Consider the following 20,518-nt stretch of genomic DNA (forward strand, 5'->3'; position numbering starts at 1 on the left):
TCATTCGAAGACTAGTCGAGCGTTACGCAACATCCGGGAGCAAATGCCAAATGCAAGGGTAACAACGTACAGTGTTGTAGCCATATTTCTCAATCCAGTCGGATAATAATCGTACCTATATCAAGAAAACATTTTTTACTAAAGCGTTTTCATATTTTTTTACCGATTTTAAAGAAAATGTCAGCTGATTCTTCTTTATCACAAATGATAACGACTAAGTCATCATAAATCGTTCCATATTTGTATCCAAGTACCCACTGACACAATGTCATTAACATTGGCTGTAAGTCTATTCTTAAATGTTTCTTGAAAACTATTTATTAATTAAATAAGAACTATAAGCACTTTTGTTAAAATCCTAATAAATTTAATAAAATATCCGGTAAATATTAATTCAAAGTTATCAAAAGTTGAATTATTTACCCACTTTAGAAACTGCTGTAACAGAAGAGTGCCACAGATGGACAAAAATACGCATCAATTAAAGGGCCTATAAACGCCGATAATCAAAGTAACAATTCGCAGTACTTGCAAGCAACACTTCCTACAAAGTACAGTCAACCTCAGACGTAGGTGTTAAGCCTCATGTGGCTGTAATTACACAGACAACCACGCCCTTCACCAGTCGTACTCATCCGGTCGAGGTCTGTGGTTATCAAATGTTTGCATCTGTGGTTGACATTCAGTCATCACGTACGAAGCGCTTTTCATCTACGTTTCTGATATGTACCGCTAATGTAACCGCGCCCTTCATAACTGAGCACAATATTGCTACGATGCTGCAAAAATAATAATAGCAAAAGTGATAATACTTTCCCGAAAGAGCTCAGACAAGAAAAGCGCTACAGCTACTTAAATGAAAAACGTGTAATCAAATAGTCACGATACAGGCTATAATCAGTCAAGTAAATATTTGAAGTATAACTACATGTTATAAATTCTAATACTACACATATCATTATTATATTAAAGATTTTAAACTAAGATTTTCGTGGCTAATCAACATTTTCGACCCAGTTGCATGGATCGTGGTCACGACGGGACTGCGTAGGTACGAGATGTCAAGTTAAATGTCACGGTCAGAATCGGACTACCCGCTTTCGTGTTCTTTTTGTCAGTATTTCAAGAACTGTCCGACACACTACACTGACAACGTCACTTTTAAATTGCAAATGCAAAACAAATCCAAAATCTTATTGTGGTATGTACCCGTTGAACTATATTTAAGAAATAATTATTATATATAATACATATTGTTCATTCATAGCCTCATTTCATTTTCCCTTACACGTGCTTATCACAAGCAACATATTACATGCTATAGTTGATAACTTCTCAGTTATTGCTATATCTCTGAAAAAGGCCGATAATAATTGAAGGACCAAGCAGATCCGAGCATCAACATCTCATCTAATTCCAACTATGGGAAAAGAATAGAGTATAAGGCCAAAACTGCTGCTAAGAAATTTGGTATCCTTAACAAGGTTAAGCGGTATATCACGCCGGGACAGCTTCCTCTTTACCACGCTCAAATCCGAAACAGCATGGAATACTGTAGTCACCTGCGGGATGCCTCTGCCTTGTACCAGACTGAAAGCCTTTGACTCGGTGCATCGTCGCGCCAGAAGAATCATCGGCAACGAATCGCTCACGCAGGCGAAACTACACAGCCTACAACATCGACGTAATGTTGCTTGTCTGGCGGTTTTTTACAGGATATACAAGGACTTTGGCGAGTAAGCTCAGGAACTTAATAATCCTCCGGCACCATTCTACTACAGAACAGCGAGACGCCGTGAACATTTGCATCTGTTGTTGACATTCAGTCATCACGTACGAAGCGCTTTCCATATGATATTTACCGCTAACGTTTGGAACATTCCATCGGTGTTTCCTGATACATACAACTTGAATGCCTCCAAGGCAAGAGTGAATAGGCATTTTCTAGGCCAGCGCCCCCTACTTAGACCGCATCATTGCTTTCCATCAGGCACAATAGTTGTCAAGCGCAAGCGTATGGAGTATTAAAAAAAGAAGATGGTCCACCTGATAAGCGGAAAACCAACCTGAGGCGTAGCTGTTAAACCTCGTGTCTGTAGTTACACCGGAAACCGCGCCCTTCAGTCAAAATTGCTACAACGCTGCTTTGCGGAAAAAATAACCATAGTGGTCGTAGGTACTACCCCGGACCAGCTCAGTAAAAAAAAGCTACTAAAATGAAAAAAGAGTAATCCGATAATCAATTCCAATGCAAGACTTTTAAATTTCCTGCACTCGGCCTCTAGTGAGGATATTCTACTTTCTGATTCACATACTGCAACCACTCCTCATGATAATGTACGTACTATGACTAAATCTCTTTTGCATGGAACGACTCATGCGCATCATCCGTTTAATTTAAAGCAAGATCGTAACTAAATTATTTGAGTGTCATTTTTTAATATTGTAACTATGCGTCCATTACGCCATATACTGGACGTATTATTTGACTCTCGCTTAGGACCATTTCCGTTTCCTAATTTTTACACACAATTCTCTCAATATGGGTATGATTTGAAATTCAAAATTGCCAACCAAATAAATGGTTAATTACATTAATTTTTCGCAATTCCTTCGATATAGGTATCAAATGGAAAGGCTTGACTAGTAAATTAATGTACATGATATTGCAAGTCATGGATTTTTTGAAATTTTTCATTGATACCACTAACTTTATAGCCAACCTTTCTATAAGATTGTGAAACATGGATCAAATATGACCGTTCTTGATTTGTTGCGAAGAATTTTAAGCGTTGTTTTATGCATTCGATGAGTTTATTTGGAAACTGAAGCGGAAAAATGCTATGCATATAGTACAAATATAATAGGCCACGAAACTGCCGGGTAAATCAGATTTTTCGCGTATTTGTATGGAAATGCAATGGTAAAAGAATGGTGTTTCTATAGAAAATCCCTTTCTTTGAAATATTTTATTCAACGCTTTGTAGATTAAAATGTAGAAATTAAAAACTTCAAAAATATAGAAATTTGATAAAGACTTCGAACCCTCGATTGTAGACTTTTTCTTAGCGCATACTAAAACGAAAAAAGGAACTCACCTTCTAATTTTGAAAACCCCTAAAGTTGAGAAACATATGGTCCTTCAAACCTTATTTCACCCTTTAGGTAGTGGTAGATTCTCGAAATAAAAAGAAACTTCCAAAGAAAAGCGGGCATACCGGAAAAGATTTTAGAAATTGATTTCTGATATAAGTACCCTTTTTCAATTCAATTCTCAAAGTCAAAGTCAAAAATATCTTTAAGCAAGTAGGCCCATAGGTGGCACTTTTGATGCGTACATGAGAATTACACAGTAGTGAGATTAAAACTAAAGCTACGAGGGTTCCAAACGCGTCCTGGTCTAAGAAGAAGCGCACAACAAACTTAGCCGGGTGTTTTTTTTTGCTATCACCATCTCACATTGTCATTTAAAGTTATTAGAAGAGCAACCTGGTTAGAGCAATTATTCACACCCAAGCTTTTTCATCGATTACGTAATCCTGTATACTATAATAGGAAATTAAAATGGCACAAGGTACTTTGCCAACGTCTTGTAGATGAGGAAGGCACGAAGGAGATTAATCGGTGAAACTAATGAATAGTTACTTTTGGACAATCATACGCATTTAGAGAAATGCTGATAATTTGACATTGCAAGATAAATTGTTTTTACATGAACATCACCACCGACACAACGCGACGTTTTATGTCATGTATCAAAAAAAATCAAAGTATCTGTTACACCGGAAAGAATAAACACAATTTTTTAATTATTGACAAAAATATTGCATAATTAGTTACACATGTTATTGTAAAATTCTTTGAAGTGCAGGAAGATACAGATTTTATAACATAATATAATTATCATATTTTAGAAAGTAATTAAAGGAAATAAGAGATAAAGTTTAAGAACGTTATTTCGTAATTTTCTAATAGGTACATTCTAAGAGGAAATGCGTCAGTTCCTTGAGTAGGTTAAGCTTTTTTAAAGTTACTTAATAAAATTATTATTGCCTCTATTTACTGAATATAATATACCAACTGTTTACTACACCTGTCAAACAACTCGACGCTGTTAATATATAATGTTTAGTATATTCGCCTGCAAATCATAAGGTCCTAATTTCGATTTTCAAACAAGCTCTATATTTTTTAAGAAAGTAACTATCCTTTATTTACGTTTGAAAATCTTCGAGAGAGGTATCCAGCATACTACAGAGGTGAAAAGCTTGAGTTATGAGGAATTACTGCTGTAGGCTTACCCAGCACATATGGGGAAGCTCCGAGATATCCTTAAATATTAGGATGATCCGAGATCTCCTAAGAGGAAGGTCCATTATCTCCTGAAATACATGTCTCTTTTTTACGTGGAAGGTAATAAACTTAAGTTAAATTATAAGTTCTAACCTACTTGGGCTGGATTGCCCACTACCTTTGTTTCTTTTTATTAAACTGTATTTCTACTTCCTAGTGGAGGAAGAAATTACAAAATGCTAGAAAAGTTGGACGGATTTTAATAAAAATTTGGTATTAATTTATCTCAAATTCTGGAATAATACACAGATACATTTTTACCATTGAAAATTTTCGCATTTAAGGTAAAAATATATAAAGGTAGGCAGTGCTTTAACGGGTTTGTAAAACAGGCCGTTGATATCACATCCAGCCGTTTGTACGTGGTTTGTACCATAAAATTTCATCCAATAGGTCTTATGTCATTTTATAATGCAATGCCTCGCGCGGCGCGGCGACGCGGCGGCCGCTGTGCGCTTACTTTATTTTGACTATCAACCTGTCAATCATTTAGAGATTCACACGGGATTTCTTATCATGTTATTGACATTTTTTTAAAGATATGAAGTATCGCCTGTCACCTTGCTGTATATTATTTTCATAAATATCTGCTAGATTAGGTATGCTATCGAGCTACCTAAGTACTTTTTCATCAAACATATTTATTTTTGAATTCATAATGATTACATATCTGGCAAGATCTGACCCGGCTAAGTTTGTTGTGGCCTTTTTCTTAGACAAGGACTAGATTGGAACCCTTGTAGCTTCAGTTTTAAGTATACGAACCTACGTTTCTAGCAACCACCATCATCTCACTACCATGTAGTAATTTTGTATATACGCATCAAACTTTCTTTTTTAGGAGTCTTTTGGAGAAAAAAATATTTGACTTCGACATGAGTTCGTCGCCAAAAAATGGCCGAAGGCCGAAACGGTTGCACGCCGTATTCTGCGCACGCCTCACAAGGTGAAGTCTTTGCTCGAATGTACTAAAAAGGGGATTTTCAAAGAACTATGTCTTTCAAATGGTGACATACCTAATTATACTTGGAAAAAATATGACATTTTTGACACCTTAAATTAGTTTTTCCCGTGGTCCAAAACCCGATTTAAATGTTTGGTAGCATAAAAAATTACTAAACATACCTCTACTTCATATTTCAAAGCAGTGTATCTTCCTAAAAAAAAATATTATGATTAACTCTAAAAAAAATAGGCTACAAAATTTAAAATAGTCAAACGAAATTCTTCTCGGGCTCACATTTGTCAATTAGTAAATATAAGTTTTTTTGAGATTTTTTTCGTGGTATTCAGCTGCGGCTAAGCTAAGATCACGATGGGACCTGACATAAACGAGTGGTCAAACATTCTATGAATATGTGGTACCTCAAACATTGATCTATCGAGGAAGATATATAGGGGTGCAAGCCCCACATAATCACTCTTTTAGCCCTAATGCAGCGATATGAATCAGGCATTTTCTCTGTATAAAAGAGGTATATTCTTTTAAATTTAAAATTTAAAACACGTACTCCTCGCATGTGTCGTGCTGTGGCATCGAGGTGCCACCTCGCGATCAATAGGTATTCACCGAAGCAACCATGGCCGGTGAGTACCTATATAAGCTTAGAGGTACCGCACCTTGATGCAATCCAAGCTTTCAGTTTGCGTATTATCCGTTCACGAAAAAATAAAGGTCTAGATTTAGGGGCCTTAGAAGTATCGCAACATAACTATGTACCTCGTTGACTGATTCCTCGGTTAGCATGTTTATCGACGGATCACGAGATTCTGGGATGTCGATGAAATAGTTTTTTTTTTTTAAAGAACCAGCCCGGGGTTAGAAAATTGGCGGTGTATACCCCCTTGCCTCGGATATCACGATGAGGCAGCGGTCCCGGTTATTACCACTAATTTTTGGCAATTTCGTCAAAGCCCACCAACCCGCATTGGAACAGTGTGATGGGTCTATGCTATAAAACTGTCCTATGAAAGAGAAGGCCTCGGCCCAGCCGTGGAACGTTAATAGGTTGCGGATGAACTATTTACCTAGCTGTCATCAGGCAGTATAATAAATAACTAGCTGACCCGTGAAACTTTGTCTGGACCATATCGGTTATTACCGGAAAACACGAATAAAATGACATTTTCTAAAAATTAATCCTAGCTAGATCGATTTATCGCCCCCGAAATCCCCTGTATACTAAATTTCATGAAAATCGTTGGAGCCGATTCCGAGATTCCAATTTTATTACAACAATTGCTCGTTTAAAAATTTAAGATTATTTAAACGGTAAAATGAAACGGTAAAAACTAATGTAAATGTTAGGAAGTACTATTCCTTAATATAAGGCAGACCCAATAGACCGTTGTAATCTAGTTTAATGACTTTCATTCATACAAAGTTGTAATAAATAATATCCGCTGTTGGGCTATAAATTATTATCCGTAACGTTTAATTACCTAGGTTTGTCAAGTCACGTAATAATAACTTATTGCATGTGGGTAACATTGGTACAATAATTAACAAATAAAATTTTATTTTCTAAGTACCTAACTGTTGTTGATTACGTAATACGTAACGTGGTCCTACTAAAATCATTTCTTTTTATAACCGCGTTCCTAAATACGAGGTGGTTTATAGCCTATCATATTAGGTTATTTTTTATGTTTGTTATCTTAGAACTCCATTTAGTAATGCAGAACTCTGTATTTATACTAATTTCTTCTTTTGATTGAAACGGTATATTTCCAATGACCTGGTGTTATTGCTAATTTGGTTCATGGAGAAATCGAGGGATTTTTAATAAAAATCTAATGAATTTTCCTTCGGAAAGACAATTTAGTTCACGGATGAAGGTTTGTATGGGCGCTAGAACTAGACAATGATACCCATTTCACGGGATTAATTTTATGTTTGCTTTTTAATTTACATCTAGCTGACGGTGAAGTATCTCTCAGGAGAACTCCTCAAAAATTAACGTCTCTGCATCGAAAATACCTTTGTACAGATAAGCATTTGCAATTTGGCTCAAATAACTTTAAAATGTATTAAATTTCAATGCCGGTTATTTTCTTGTAAAAAAAATATTATCTTAGTTTCTTACTCGGTGTGAGCAACCATATGCACTTATATTCATAGTTAAGAAAAATTAAAATAATTTCTTAATTGCACACTAAACAAAAGAATAAAGATATCAAAAATTCACAGGAAAACTTTCGGTTTTTTTTCTGAACATCTTGCACTTGGTTGGGTACTCATTTATTTAACGTCTTTTTGCCCCTTTTTTAACTGGTAAGTTAAAAAACTGCTTAACCTAAAACTATTATAACCTAAATATATTATTACTATTATTAACTATTCTATGGGGGACTGGGGAACAGTTCATAGTATTTTATATGTTTGAAGAATTTATCGTTATAACTTACCAAAGTACCTACCTTATAAAATGAAAGATCCGAAAAATTGTTGTGCATTAAAATACCGGCCAAATCTGAGCCATCTGTGCATTAAGGCTTCCGTAGGATATCTTTTATTCGGTTAAAATATTAAAAAAAAAAATTTTAAATTACTCGAAATTCACTCGTCCAAATAATAAGATAGGTACAAATGGTATGTATCTATTACTTTTTTCTGTCTAGTAACTACCTACATACCTAATTAAGATTCATAAATATCCCTCTCTCTCTCTCTCTCTCTATCTGAACTTCTGCACAAAGGGACGATTAATGAAAAATAAGTATCTAACTCTCTTCTAATCAAATTATTCATTGGGTCTACCTACATCACATTATAATATTGAACGAGTTTGTTTATTTACGTTACGTAGGTACCTACGTTATTTACGATTGGGTTTATTACCAGGGTATGCATACAGGAGGAAAATTGCCTAAAACGGCAAAAATCCTGCCAATACCATTTGTATATAAATTTTAGGATAGGCAGTGCTTTTGCGCATGTATGCCTGCCTGTATGCTTATTGGAAAGATTGCGACTAACATATTATTTTATATTTATTAATAACCACTGTATATGTAGACGAGAGCGAAACTAGTCTAAAATGTAAATACCTTCTTCAGAGAGAGTTGATAATTGGTTAGTTTTTGATAAAGGTTTACCTTTCCTTACCTACTGCCGAACTGATATTTTAAACCAAAAATATGAGTAGGATTATATTCATTTTTAATAAGAACGTAACATATGACGAATCGTATCCTACTGGTGATGGTGATCGTATGGTTTGATCTAGAAAAGTGATGATACGCAAACTTACAAAAGGTATACCTAGGTAACATTAGTTAGGTATAGGAAGACAAAATGTTTCTAAAAACTAGTGTTCACATTCACAGTAGTTTAGTAGTAAACAATTGTTACTACCGGAGAGGTGGTCTTTCCTAGGGTGTCGTACGAGGCGACTTAGGGAATATAAATGAACGGCTAGCGGCGTCTTTTGTGCTACTACTACCCTCCGATGATTATCAAAACGGCCTTCAATCCAGCAGTAGACAATTAATGAACGTTTTAGCACATTTTATTTATCTGATACTTTTATAAAATTAACATAATGGCACTTACGCGGTATTCACTAAAAGTAGTTGTAAATGTACAGCGTATCTACCAGCAATAACATAGTTCACCTAAATCACCAATTATGCAAGTAATATTGCAGTCTAATGTGCCAATTACTCAGTGCCATTATTATAAATACATAAATAGGTAGTCACTTTCACTGACAATTAGTGATACCCATACAGTGCAATCTCATTTAATTCTCGACTCGCTACACAAAAAATCCACTTCAAAATAAACCGTTACGTAGGTATACCGCTTAATGTTTAGCTACTTAACGTAAAAATTAGAACATATAAATATTGAAAACATTTAAAATAAAAGTAGTGTAACTCACATTATTTAGTATTTCCTGTTTGTCGGCTGGTGGTCGCAGTTTCAAAACATTATCTTGCCTCGTACCAGATACCGGAGATCTGGAAATATATCTGTTCGAGAGCCTCCTCGCGAAGTTGCTTTTAAAATCCTCACATCGCATAATAGATTCTACTGGCCTCCCGAATTCATCGTCTAACGAGTCTCGGGACTGCGAAAACATTTTGAATTTAAAACCGGCGCCAGAGTTTTCAAGCACAAGTTCATTGACGGGTAAACTGAATCAGGTATGAAGTTGTAAAAGTCCACGCGACCGTTAACTGTCGGAGTAAACATTATACTAAAGGTGCACTAAACTAAGCACTGCGTGTGTGAAATCCAAATCAGCTTCACACACCTGCCGATTTGTTGCAAACGAAAAATCAGAGCTATCTTTAAAAATAGAAACAAATGCTGAGTATTAAAATAATTTTAGGGGCAGTTTTATTCATAAATTTGATTTAATTTAAATTTTTGGTTGAAAGGTAAAGTTAATTTACCTGTGATAGCATGTTTTTCATAAAAGCGCCATCTATTATTGTATTTACAAACTAGAAGAGTTTACGTTTTATAAACTACACGACGCGATGCGGACAACGAATTCAAAAGTCTTACTGAATTGTAGTCGTACCGCTAGATAGCGCTACTCGTGAATAACACTAGTTTCCATCCGCAATTTCACTTTCGCATTGATACTTTTTATTTGAAGATTATTTTCTTATCTGAATAAAAAAACCGGACTAAAAGTTTTTTTTGTGTTAAGCATATTTTTTTAAAAGAGAACATCTAAGGGTCCTTCCAAATTATTTCATTTATAATCACAGCTGATATTCAAAATGTATTATTATTATAATACCAACCACTAGCGGTTATATATAATAAAATCCTATTTTCATTCAAATAAAATCGAAGGATATCATATGGAGTGCATATTATAAAGAACTCCTAAGTCCCAACTAACTTTATTAGGTAATACCTCCTTGTGTATACGAATGTCACAAATATAAAATAATAAAAATGACAGTAACAAAGTCCAGTGCAGTGAACCTTGAACGTCCACTTATCTTCACATCCAACATCAAAATTCAAAACAAAGATGTTAGTAACAACATTTTCTTTGGAAAATCAACAAAAGTAAACATGCTTTAGAGAAATTCAATAAGCAATACATAAAAGAACATGATGTCGTTTAAGGAAAAATAAATGAATTTTAGACTATTGAATTTGCAGTTGTCAAGCTAATAACCCGATTCCAGTCATTCCATGCTCAACCGAAAGAACGTTAAATACAGTTGGTATGTAATCATTTCATTATTTAGACCAAACTATTCAATCGTTAATTTCTCATATCAATTGTCATGATAATAATAATGATATTTGTGCCAATACTCGTATTCTCTAACTTGAATGGACACACAGACCGACGAACATGGTGAAGTTAAAAAATCCTTGTTCGCTACGGAACCAGAAAAGGGTTCTAAACGTTTTTTATAGTCATTATCATCATCACTTCTTCGTCCACTGCTGGACATGGGTCTTTTGTAGGGAGTTCCAAAATCCACGGTCCCGGGCCGTCCTATGTCGTCCGGCCACCTCGTTGGGGGGCGATCGACGCTGCGTTTACATTCCATTCCAGCACCTTGGAACCTGCCCTCCCATCGGTTCTCGTACCGAGGCCCGGGTACTAGGGTCTGTGGTTGGTCTTTATTTCCCATAACAAAATTATGCCAATAATCACCACGCTTGGCATGCGGATTGGTGATCGCAGTACCTACTTAGGTAAATATTTCGGTAGCTATTTATAGTATCTTATATACGTATCTTAAATACGTATAAACGTATCTTAAATACAATACGTATTTGCTGTCGTACATCTTTGCTCGTAGTTACAATTTTGTGGGTATTTAATAGTGTAGTAAACCACTTTAGGCGATGTCTGATTTCGTGGGCGTGTGCGTGTGCGAGTGCGAGTGCGAGTGCGTGAGTGGGCGTGTGCGCGGGCGTGTGCGTGTGTGTGCGTGTGCGTGTGTGTGTGTGCGTCTGCGTGTGCGTGTGCGTGTGCGTGTGCGTGTGCGTGTCAGTCAGGCAGAGATAAGTGGTATTAAATATGCGGCCCTCTTTTGCGGTTAATCCGGCACTGCATGTGATAACAGTCATACATGGCGCAACTACTGAACGATGGTTCCACCATAGATTTCAAACAACCGCAGTGATGAAAACCGTTATGAATGACGCATCTGGTCTGTTGCCAAACGACGCTAAATTTCATACAACTGCACTTAATAATTAATAATAGTGCGTGACATTCAATAATGGATAACGAGGTCCTGGGTCGAAGCACGGATTTTCTGTGAAAGAATTTTCAGTACCAGCCTGGTGTTATGACATTGGATGCACAACCCCCGTGCCTCGGAGAGCACGTAAAGCCGTCGGTCCCGGTTGTTATCGTTTGTGAAAATACTCGTGAAACCCCACCGACCCGCATTGGAGCATCGTTGTGGGTCCGTGGTCTATAACCGTCTCACCTATGAGAAACGAGGACGTTAAACGATGATGATTTTGAGGTTGGCGCAATTATCAAACGATGGGTCCGCCATAGATTTCGCACAACCGCACGTAATGAAAACGGTTATGCATGGCACCATTGAGTCTCGATCTACCATTTCTCTCCAACGTTTGAATGATAGCCTGGAGAAAATAATAGTTACGGGCAACACCGAAGGCAAAAGACCTAGAGGCCGGTCCCCAACAAGATGGGCAAACCAGTTGAAAAAATTAAATTCGGACCGCTTCTATCAAATCGCCAAAATGGCCTCCAACAGAAGCCGATGGAGAAAGTTTACCAACGCGAAGTTGAGATCTCACCAGGACCACGATATTCAGTGATGAAGGAACGACCAGAGAGAGAGTGATGCGTGGCACAGCTATCAAACGACTAAGATAGATCCGTCATATATTTCACGCAACCATACGGAATCAATAGCAGTTATGTGTGGCGCAATTATCAAACGATAGGTCCGCCACCTCTCAGCTACAGATTTCACATAACAAGACAGAATGCATAAAAGTTATGCATGGCGCTGCTGTCAAACGAAACTTCCGACACTAACTCCTTAACTGGGTAGTTCTTTAAACTAATTTCCATTTAAAATTGCCGGTTTCGATTTTTATAATTTAATTTTCCTTAAACCACCCCAGTATTGAGGCGAACAAAATATAAAAATCACTAATATTCAAACTGATCGAGCCATTTGCGAGACTAGGGCACGTCAGTTGATTTTTAAAGCTTTAGATTCACATGTCCCGGTCCCAGTCTTTTATTTTTATCAAATCGTTAAACTTAAGTACTTTAAGTGGCTTCACACTTTGCACACTGATTAGAAACAAAATATTTGTGATTTTCCTTTACAATGTATTGTGAACAAGCTGTTGGTGTTCCTTTAATAAATCATTAAAATAAACTTGACCCACTTCTCAGTTTTCGATTGAGCTGAAATTTTGCACGCATTATGTAAATTGGATGAATATGCAATATCAATATAACATGGGAATTTAGTACAGAGTTCAAATTTGGAACGAACAACGAGTTTATAATCATTGTCTATTATTTATCTTATTATTCTTTTATCAAATAAGTTTCCTTCATAATAAATAGACAAATATTATTTTGAGTAATTAAGGCTGTTAGTTGGATTCCAAAGGTTTTATTCTCATTACTTTTCTCGCCTAAACTCAGCATTTAAATCTTTCGCTGGATTGTGGAAATTCAAGCGATTCGTTGTTTGGTAACACAACAACCGAAGGAAATTTTATTTTTACCAACAGGTAGGTATATTATTTTAAATTTGGTTTTTTATTTTTATCACATTCACAACAAAATAGCATTTTAATATTTTATTTTATTTTTTTAGTTACTTAATTTTAGGATCTTTTGTTATTTATCTACTCCTTGATATATTATTGTGTTGCGTGTTATTTATTTGATGTTTTTCCCGATTTATTGTTATTATGAAAATATTGTTGTAAAATATTACTTACTGAAAACTGTTGTCTTCTTTCAGAGGACTAGATTTCTCTCTATTTTAGAGGACTAGATTTATCTTTATTTAACCTTTTTTTTAATGTTTTGCTTTTATTATTATTACGAACTTCTTTATCAGCCAGTACAAATCCGAAGCCGATTGTGCGTTAAACAATTTTGCTAAATATTAAGCACTGTTAAGTTTATAATCCATTATGACATATAAGTTACATCGTATTATATATCGTTCCAAAATTAGCTAATCATTAGCAAATCCCCCTTCCTAATCTATCTTTAGGAAATATTACGGAGAACGGGCAGCTTATACTACTATCTACTGCGATCACCAATCCGTGTGCCCAGTATGTTGATTATTGGCAAACACTCCCGTCGCGGGACCTTACGGGGGTAGAGGCCTTTAAGCTGTTGATGAGCAGTGGACTGTTTTAAGCTGTTGATGATGATGAATCTATCCTAGTTATCGTTTACAGATTGAAGTATGAGCGAAGGGCCGTTAAGATCAGTCCACTGTGCACAATTTGACCTAATCGAGATTGTCTACATATGTATTACTTTTAGATTTCTACATACTCGTATGTATAACTTTTACATTTCTCATAATTTTTTTGACGGAAGCCTGTCATATAATCTTAGCTACATTTCTGACTAACTAGACTAGTGAGTGAGCCCATGTTAATTTTTTTCTTAATTTATTTGATAAGTTAATACTTCGTCCACGCTGCGGACTTTTCATATTATTTTTGGATGCTTAATCATAAAAAATTGTCTAAAAAAACAAATATTTTTTTGGTGTGGTTCGGCCCGCAACGCATTATCGGCCCACTAAAGAGCATGGGTCTCCTCCCCCTGCGAGAAGGGGTTAAGGCAGCAGTCAACCACGCTGGCCCGGTACGGATTGTTGGACTCCACACACCTTTGATAACTGTATGTAGAACTCTCAGGCATGCAGGTTTCTTGCATGTCGGAGTTCTACATTATGTTTTCTTGTAATGTGAAGCAAGTGATATTATAATTACTTAAAACGCATATAACTTACAAAAGGTGCGTGCTGTGATTCAAACTCTGCCCTCGAAAGGTATGTTACAATTTAAAAAAATATCACATATTTGTTTAAAATTGTATCAAAGTTTAAAATATTCTTTAAACATTGTTATTTTATATGTACCTTATATGAGTATTTTTTTTGTAGATCGAACAATGGGTGGAGAGTTTCCATTTAAATCGGTGCACTGCGCACAATTTGACCTAACCGAAATTGTGTTCGTCTGTGTTGCTTTTACTTTTATCCTCATAATATTGTCGCAAGCCAGCCATATCATCAGTTCTGGATTTATCAGTTACTAGAAGAATAAGTAAGAACTTTTAGTTTTGTTAATAATTGAATTAGTTCGAAGTTTATTGTCACATTTAGGTACCACTGTTATGGTAGGTACCTGTACCATTACCGGCCGCACACAGGCAGTGGCGTGCACTTCATATATACTGCCTAATCTAAAATTTATTATATAACTCGTATTGGAGAAGAATTTTTGCATTTTTTTGTATGCACACTCTGGTAAGAAATCCAGTGCACGCCACTGACCACAAGTCACTGGTCACCTCCCGTTCGTCGCGAAGTGTTTAGGCTGTAGTACACCACGAGGTCCCAATGCGCCTTTGAGAACAATATGGCGAACTTTCAGGCAAGCAGGTTTCCTCACTATGTTTGCCTTCACCATTGAAGCAAGTGATATTTTAATTGGAGTTGCGTGCTGAAATCCCTCAGTGCCTGAAGACTAAAGTCTTCGAACAGTGCGTGTTGCCAGTGATGACTTACGGAACTGAGACATGGCTGCTAACTATGGGCCTCATAAGAAGGCTCAGAGTCACTCAGCGGGCGATGGAGAGAGCTATGCTGGGAGTGTCTCTACGTGATCAAATCAGAAATGAGGAGATCCGTAGAAAAACTAGAGTTACCGACATAGCTCAGCGAAGCTGAAGTGGCAATGGGCAGGGCAGATTGAAGTATGGGCGAAGGGCCGTTAAGATTCCACTGTGCACAATTTGACCTAATCGAGATCGTCTACATATGGATTACTTTTACATTTCTCATTATTTTTTTGACGGAAGCCTGTCAGTTTGACAGTTCAAATATAGGAATGCTCCGATCGTCACCAAACTGTTCAGGATTACTCGCCAGGACAATCCGGAGATTCCCTGTAAGTTTCATTCGGTCCAGCCGTTTAGGAGCCTATAAGGAACATACCCACACACTTTCTCTTTCATATATATAGATAGATCCATTAGTTAGATGCTATAACATAGTAATATAAGTTATTGTGCATTTCAATTAAATCATAATCATAATGTTTTAATAGTGTTAGCTAGAATATTATTTAGCCTTATTTCAAGTATTAATAGCAAATAAATATGTTATTACAACTTCATAATTTAGTATAGATTACAAGTATAGATACAGTTTTACAAGTTGAATTCAAAATATAATTGCTGTTATAGATAATCATCTTTACATGTAAATTCAAATTATCAAATTCAAAATTTCTTTATTCATGTAGGCCTAACACAGACACACTTGCCCTATCACAAGCGTTCAAACTTATATTTTTACATAATTGTAAGGGGATGGGGATAACTTGGTTCGCCAACTTAAACCTAAAGCTACGAGGGTTCCTAAACGTCTAAGAAGAGCCCACAGCAAACTTAGGTACTAAGTAAAATTGAAGAGAATTAATTATTAGTTGCATTGAATTCTTGCCTAAATCTAAGAATAGCTTAGTTATTTAATTTGTCACTAAATTTTTATTAATATAATAATTATATTAACGTAACGTCTATAATACTTTACTCTGAGTGTCATATAATCCTAGCTACATTTGTGACTAACTAGACTAGTGAGTGAGCCCAGGTTAATTGTTGTTCTTATTTATTTGATAAGTTATTACTTCTCGACCAGAGAACCAATGGACGTTGGGGTCTTAAGGTGCTGGAATGGCGACCCCGCACCGGTAAACGCAGCGTAGGTTGGCCCCCAACGAGGTGGACAGATGACATCAGGTGAGTCGCTGGGAGCCGCCGCTGGAGGCAAGTATTGTGGACCGTGTATTGTGGAACTCCCTCCAAAAGACCTATGTCCAGCAGTGGCCGTCGATTGGCTGACATGATGATCTCGAACTCGGCCTCCCGAAAGTGTAGCCGAAGCCTAGCCACTAGGCTATCACCGCTTACTATAATATTAGTCATTAGTATTTTGCTTTTGTCTTTGACAATGTCTACATCCGTCTTTAGATAGACTAATTAATATCATAAAACATAGAAGCTACCTAGAAGGTACCTCTAAACAAGACAGACCGTCTAATCTTACATAAGGCGTCAATATAATAATTGAAAAACACTCGGTGTTTTGAGAGCATGTTTTGATATTGTAGGTACTTGATGATATGATAAAGCTTTATTTACATTTCTTACAATTATGTAGGTATCTTAATGGCTATATATACTAGTGTTAAATATTATAATTATCGTCATATTAACCGATAGACCCAAAGCTGGACATAGGTCTTTTGTAGGGAGTTTCAAATCCCACGGTTTTGTGCCGCTACCTTCCACGCGCTTAATGTCGTCTGTCCACCTCGTTGGGGGTCGACAAACGCTGCGCTTACCAGTGCGCGGCTGCCATTCCAACATCTTGGGACCCCAATCCAATCTTTTTCCGAACCATGTGCCCCGCGACTCGTTGAGCTATGTCGGTTCTTCATATCACGTAGAGATACTCCGAGCTTAGCTCTCTCCATCGCCCGTTGACTGACTCTGAGCCTTCTTATGAGGCCCATTGTTAGCGACCATGTTTCGGAGTAATAGGTCATCACTGGCAACACGCTCTGTTGGAAGACTTTGGTCTTCAGGCACTGTAGGTACACTGTGGGACACTATAGGTACTTCTAATAGGTTAGCCCGCTACGATCTTTACCGCATCATGGCTAACCACCAGGCGGGATTGCAGTTGAGGTTAGGTTAGAATTAGACCTTGGAATTGGAACAAAAAATATTGGTCGAAAATCTTGCGTATTTTCGACCAATATTTTTTGACCTCACCTCGAGGTGAAGCTAAAAAGTAAAATCGTTGGGTTAGACAGAAAAGTCTGCTGTCTAGGGGAAAAATTTGGACAAAACTAAGATTACGTTGTCCCAAAATCCTGATCGATGAAATGTAGATGAAATGTTTTACTTTACGTCAGGCGCAGCGGTGAGCGCTTTAAGTAAAAAGTCCCGGGTGCGATACTTGGCAAGGGAATTTTGGGTATTTGTAATTACTGAATTTTATCTAGTCTGGTACGATTTCGCGCGGAAACCGGTTAGGGGTATGGTTTTCAAATAAATGCCATATATCTTACACATTGGCATGCACTTCGTATATGCACGAAAGCACTGCATACCCTAAAATTGATATAAAACTCGTGTAGGAAATATTTTGCCCTTTTTATGCAATTGACCAGCTGAATGCATACCCTGGTAAGGAACCTGGTGCACGCCACTGATCTTACAGGTTATAGACCTGCATCATCACATGCCGGCAGGCATTGCAGTAAATTAGATTCAATTTCAACAAAGAAGCCGACATAAGTATTAATTTCGCCGACATATCAACACATCGACACCTGAAAGACCCGCTGTGGCACAAAGATTTGTAATACCTAATTTGCATGTGGAATTTTTAGTATAAATGACTGCCTGTAATTTTCACCAGCATAAATTTCTTCCGACCTGCTGCTCTTGAAGACGTACGTGCCGCGATATGAAGTGATAATGTAAAATGCAAATACATCCGTATTTGCATTTTACATACTAAGATAATGCGCCATGAACGTATATTATTAGAAAATAACCAAAAACTTACCCATAAATGCAAAGATCAGCCAAGCATGATAATATGACATCGCTACAAGGGTGTAACCAGATCGAGCGATTCGCCTCATTTTTTTGCTCATCACTGAGGTAAAGATTGACTCGTTGGTATAATCATGTTCAACTATTATTCACGTTACTTGACGGTGCAACGACCCGCGATGCCCGGGTCCCGGGTCGAGATTTTTTTGTATTCTGTGAATATGTTTTGGTATTCTCAGTACTTGCCAGCCTGAAGAATGCCTCCCCGTGACTTGTAGAGAACGCTAAGCCGACAGCTCTAGTAATCAGCAAGGTTGAAATAACCTAATCTTTAAATAATCTGTGCAGTTAGTTCTTCACAGCGAAAAATATATGTTAGTTTTAAATATAGTTCTTTCAAAATGGCTGTCCACTGCAACCGATGCAGTAAAATTTTCACTACAGAAAGAAAAAGTCTTAGTTACTTGTAAAGAAAATTTGAAGTACATACGTTTTTCTTATTTTATTATTAAAATTTTTGGGAACAACATAAGATTATTTACCATTATTACTCAGTAATTTCTACAAATTACTGAGTAATAATGGTTGTTCGAATTTTTTTTTAATAACACTTACTGATGTTTCCCTCGAGTGTTTGGTTTATATCCCTACTTTTATTATAAATGTTAATATAAGTTTGTTTGTTACGCTTTCACGCAAAAACTACTTAAGTGATAAAATAAAGTGAAGTGTTAGAAGTAATATAGGATACTTTTTATCCCGACATTAAGCTCGGTTCCTTTGGGAGAGGGGATGAGTGTTTGACGATTATACACCACAACTCCGACCAATTATAACCACTTTAAATAATTATTTTTGTACTATTGAGGTTAAAATATGTATTTAATTTTGCCCAAACTGTGGTTGGAGATAGAGGACAGAACTCCTCAGCGGACAGCAGCAAACCCCTCATTTAAGGCTTTGCAATACTGAATACTTTTTTTTAGATCTACAACTAAATTTAGTGCCACATCAAAAAACTGGAGGACATGTCGCGTGGTGACGGCAGATCAGAATACAGTTGTCACCACCCCACCTCTTCCCGCGGGTATCGTACGAGACGACTAAGGGAATATAACGGAGAATCGGCAGCAGCGTCTTCTGTACTACTACTACCATCTACTGCTACTACCATCTACTGCGACCACAAACCCGTCTGCCCAGCGTGGTGATAATGGACAAACCCTTCCGTTGGGAGAGAGACCTTTAGCCCAGCAGTGGACTCTTATAGGTTATTGATGTACTGGACGACTCCTAGAATTCATCAAAACAAATTGCAATTCGCAACGTTGCATACTGCAATGGAATACGGTCATGTTGCGATCTTAATATGAGATCATTGTGATCCCATAAATAGATCCTAAGTCTAAACTTTGACTGTGTCGCCAAGCTGGATTAAATTTCAGATGAGATAATAACAATATCGTCAACATATCTACCGATTACCGGCCCGGAAAGTAATGAAAAGGGGTTAAGGCCGCAGTCCCGGGCTCAACACGCCTTTGAGAACATGGAAAATTCAAAAAAATTCTAAATTCAAAATTCATATATTTCAAGTAGGCCTATATAAGCACTTTTGAAACGTCAAGTCTGTCTTTGTGTAGTGACTCTACCACCGGTTCGGAAGGCAGATTCTACCGAGAAGAAGCCGGCAAGAAACTCAGCAGTTGCTTTTTTTCCAATATCAACAATTTACATTTTAAAATTCATTTTTCTATCTTGTGAGAGATGAAAGCGGAGCCGGATGCTTCCAAGCAACCTTGTCATTAAGAAATTCATCAATTGTATAATAACCTCGCTGTAATAAATATGTTTTAACACATTCTTTAAACTTATGTATTGGTAGGTCCAAAATTACCTCTCAGGCATGCTGGTTTCCTTGCAGGGTTTTCCTTCACCGTTGACGCAAGTGATGTTTTAATTGCTTAAAATGCACATAGCTTGGTAAAGTTGGAGGTGCGTGCTGGGATGGGAACTCTGCCCCCGAAAGTGAAGTCAAAGTCTTACCCACTGGGCTATCACCGCTACAAGTGCCAAGTAAAACATAAAAATTGTTATCTAACCGAACGGTATACAAAGCATGCACCTAGTATTGTCCAGGAAATATAAAAGTACAGCAACTCCTTTGTTATGATGAGCATAAATTGCTCAGAAGGTAACTATATTACAAACAGACAGACTTGACGTTTCAAAAGTGCTTATATTAGGCCTACTAATAAATAGATAAATTTTGAATTTTGAAAAGTAAACGTATCGCAATTTGAGGTCGGAGGTCATCAGAGCTGAACACGTGCTGA

The 20,518-nt window shown here is 37.0% G+C and overlaps 1 protein-coding gene across 1 annotated transcript in view; it reads right to left on the reverse strand.

The window, feature by feature from the left end:
• Positions 1-9,537, reverse strand: part of LOC120636611 — a 54,020-nt gene extending 44,483 nt beyond the window's left edge. Inside the window, exon 1 of the mRNA XM_039908159.1 lies at positions 9,240-9,537. Coding sequence (XP_039764093.1) covers positions 9,240-9,440 — 201 coding nt within the window. The 5' untranslated portion in view covers positions 9,441-9,537. The remainder of the gene's footprint in view (positions 1-9,239) is intronic.
• Between the last annotated feature and the right edge of the window lie 10,981 nt (positions 9,538-20,518).

This window comes from Pararge aegeria, chromosome Z (assembly GCF_905163445.1).
Source record: "Pararge aegeria chromosome Z, ilParAegt1.1, whole genome shotgun sequence".
Taxonomy (NCBI): Eukaryota; Metazoa; Arthropoda; class Insecta; order Lepidoptera; family Nymphalidae; genus Pararge; species Pararge aegeria.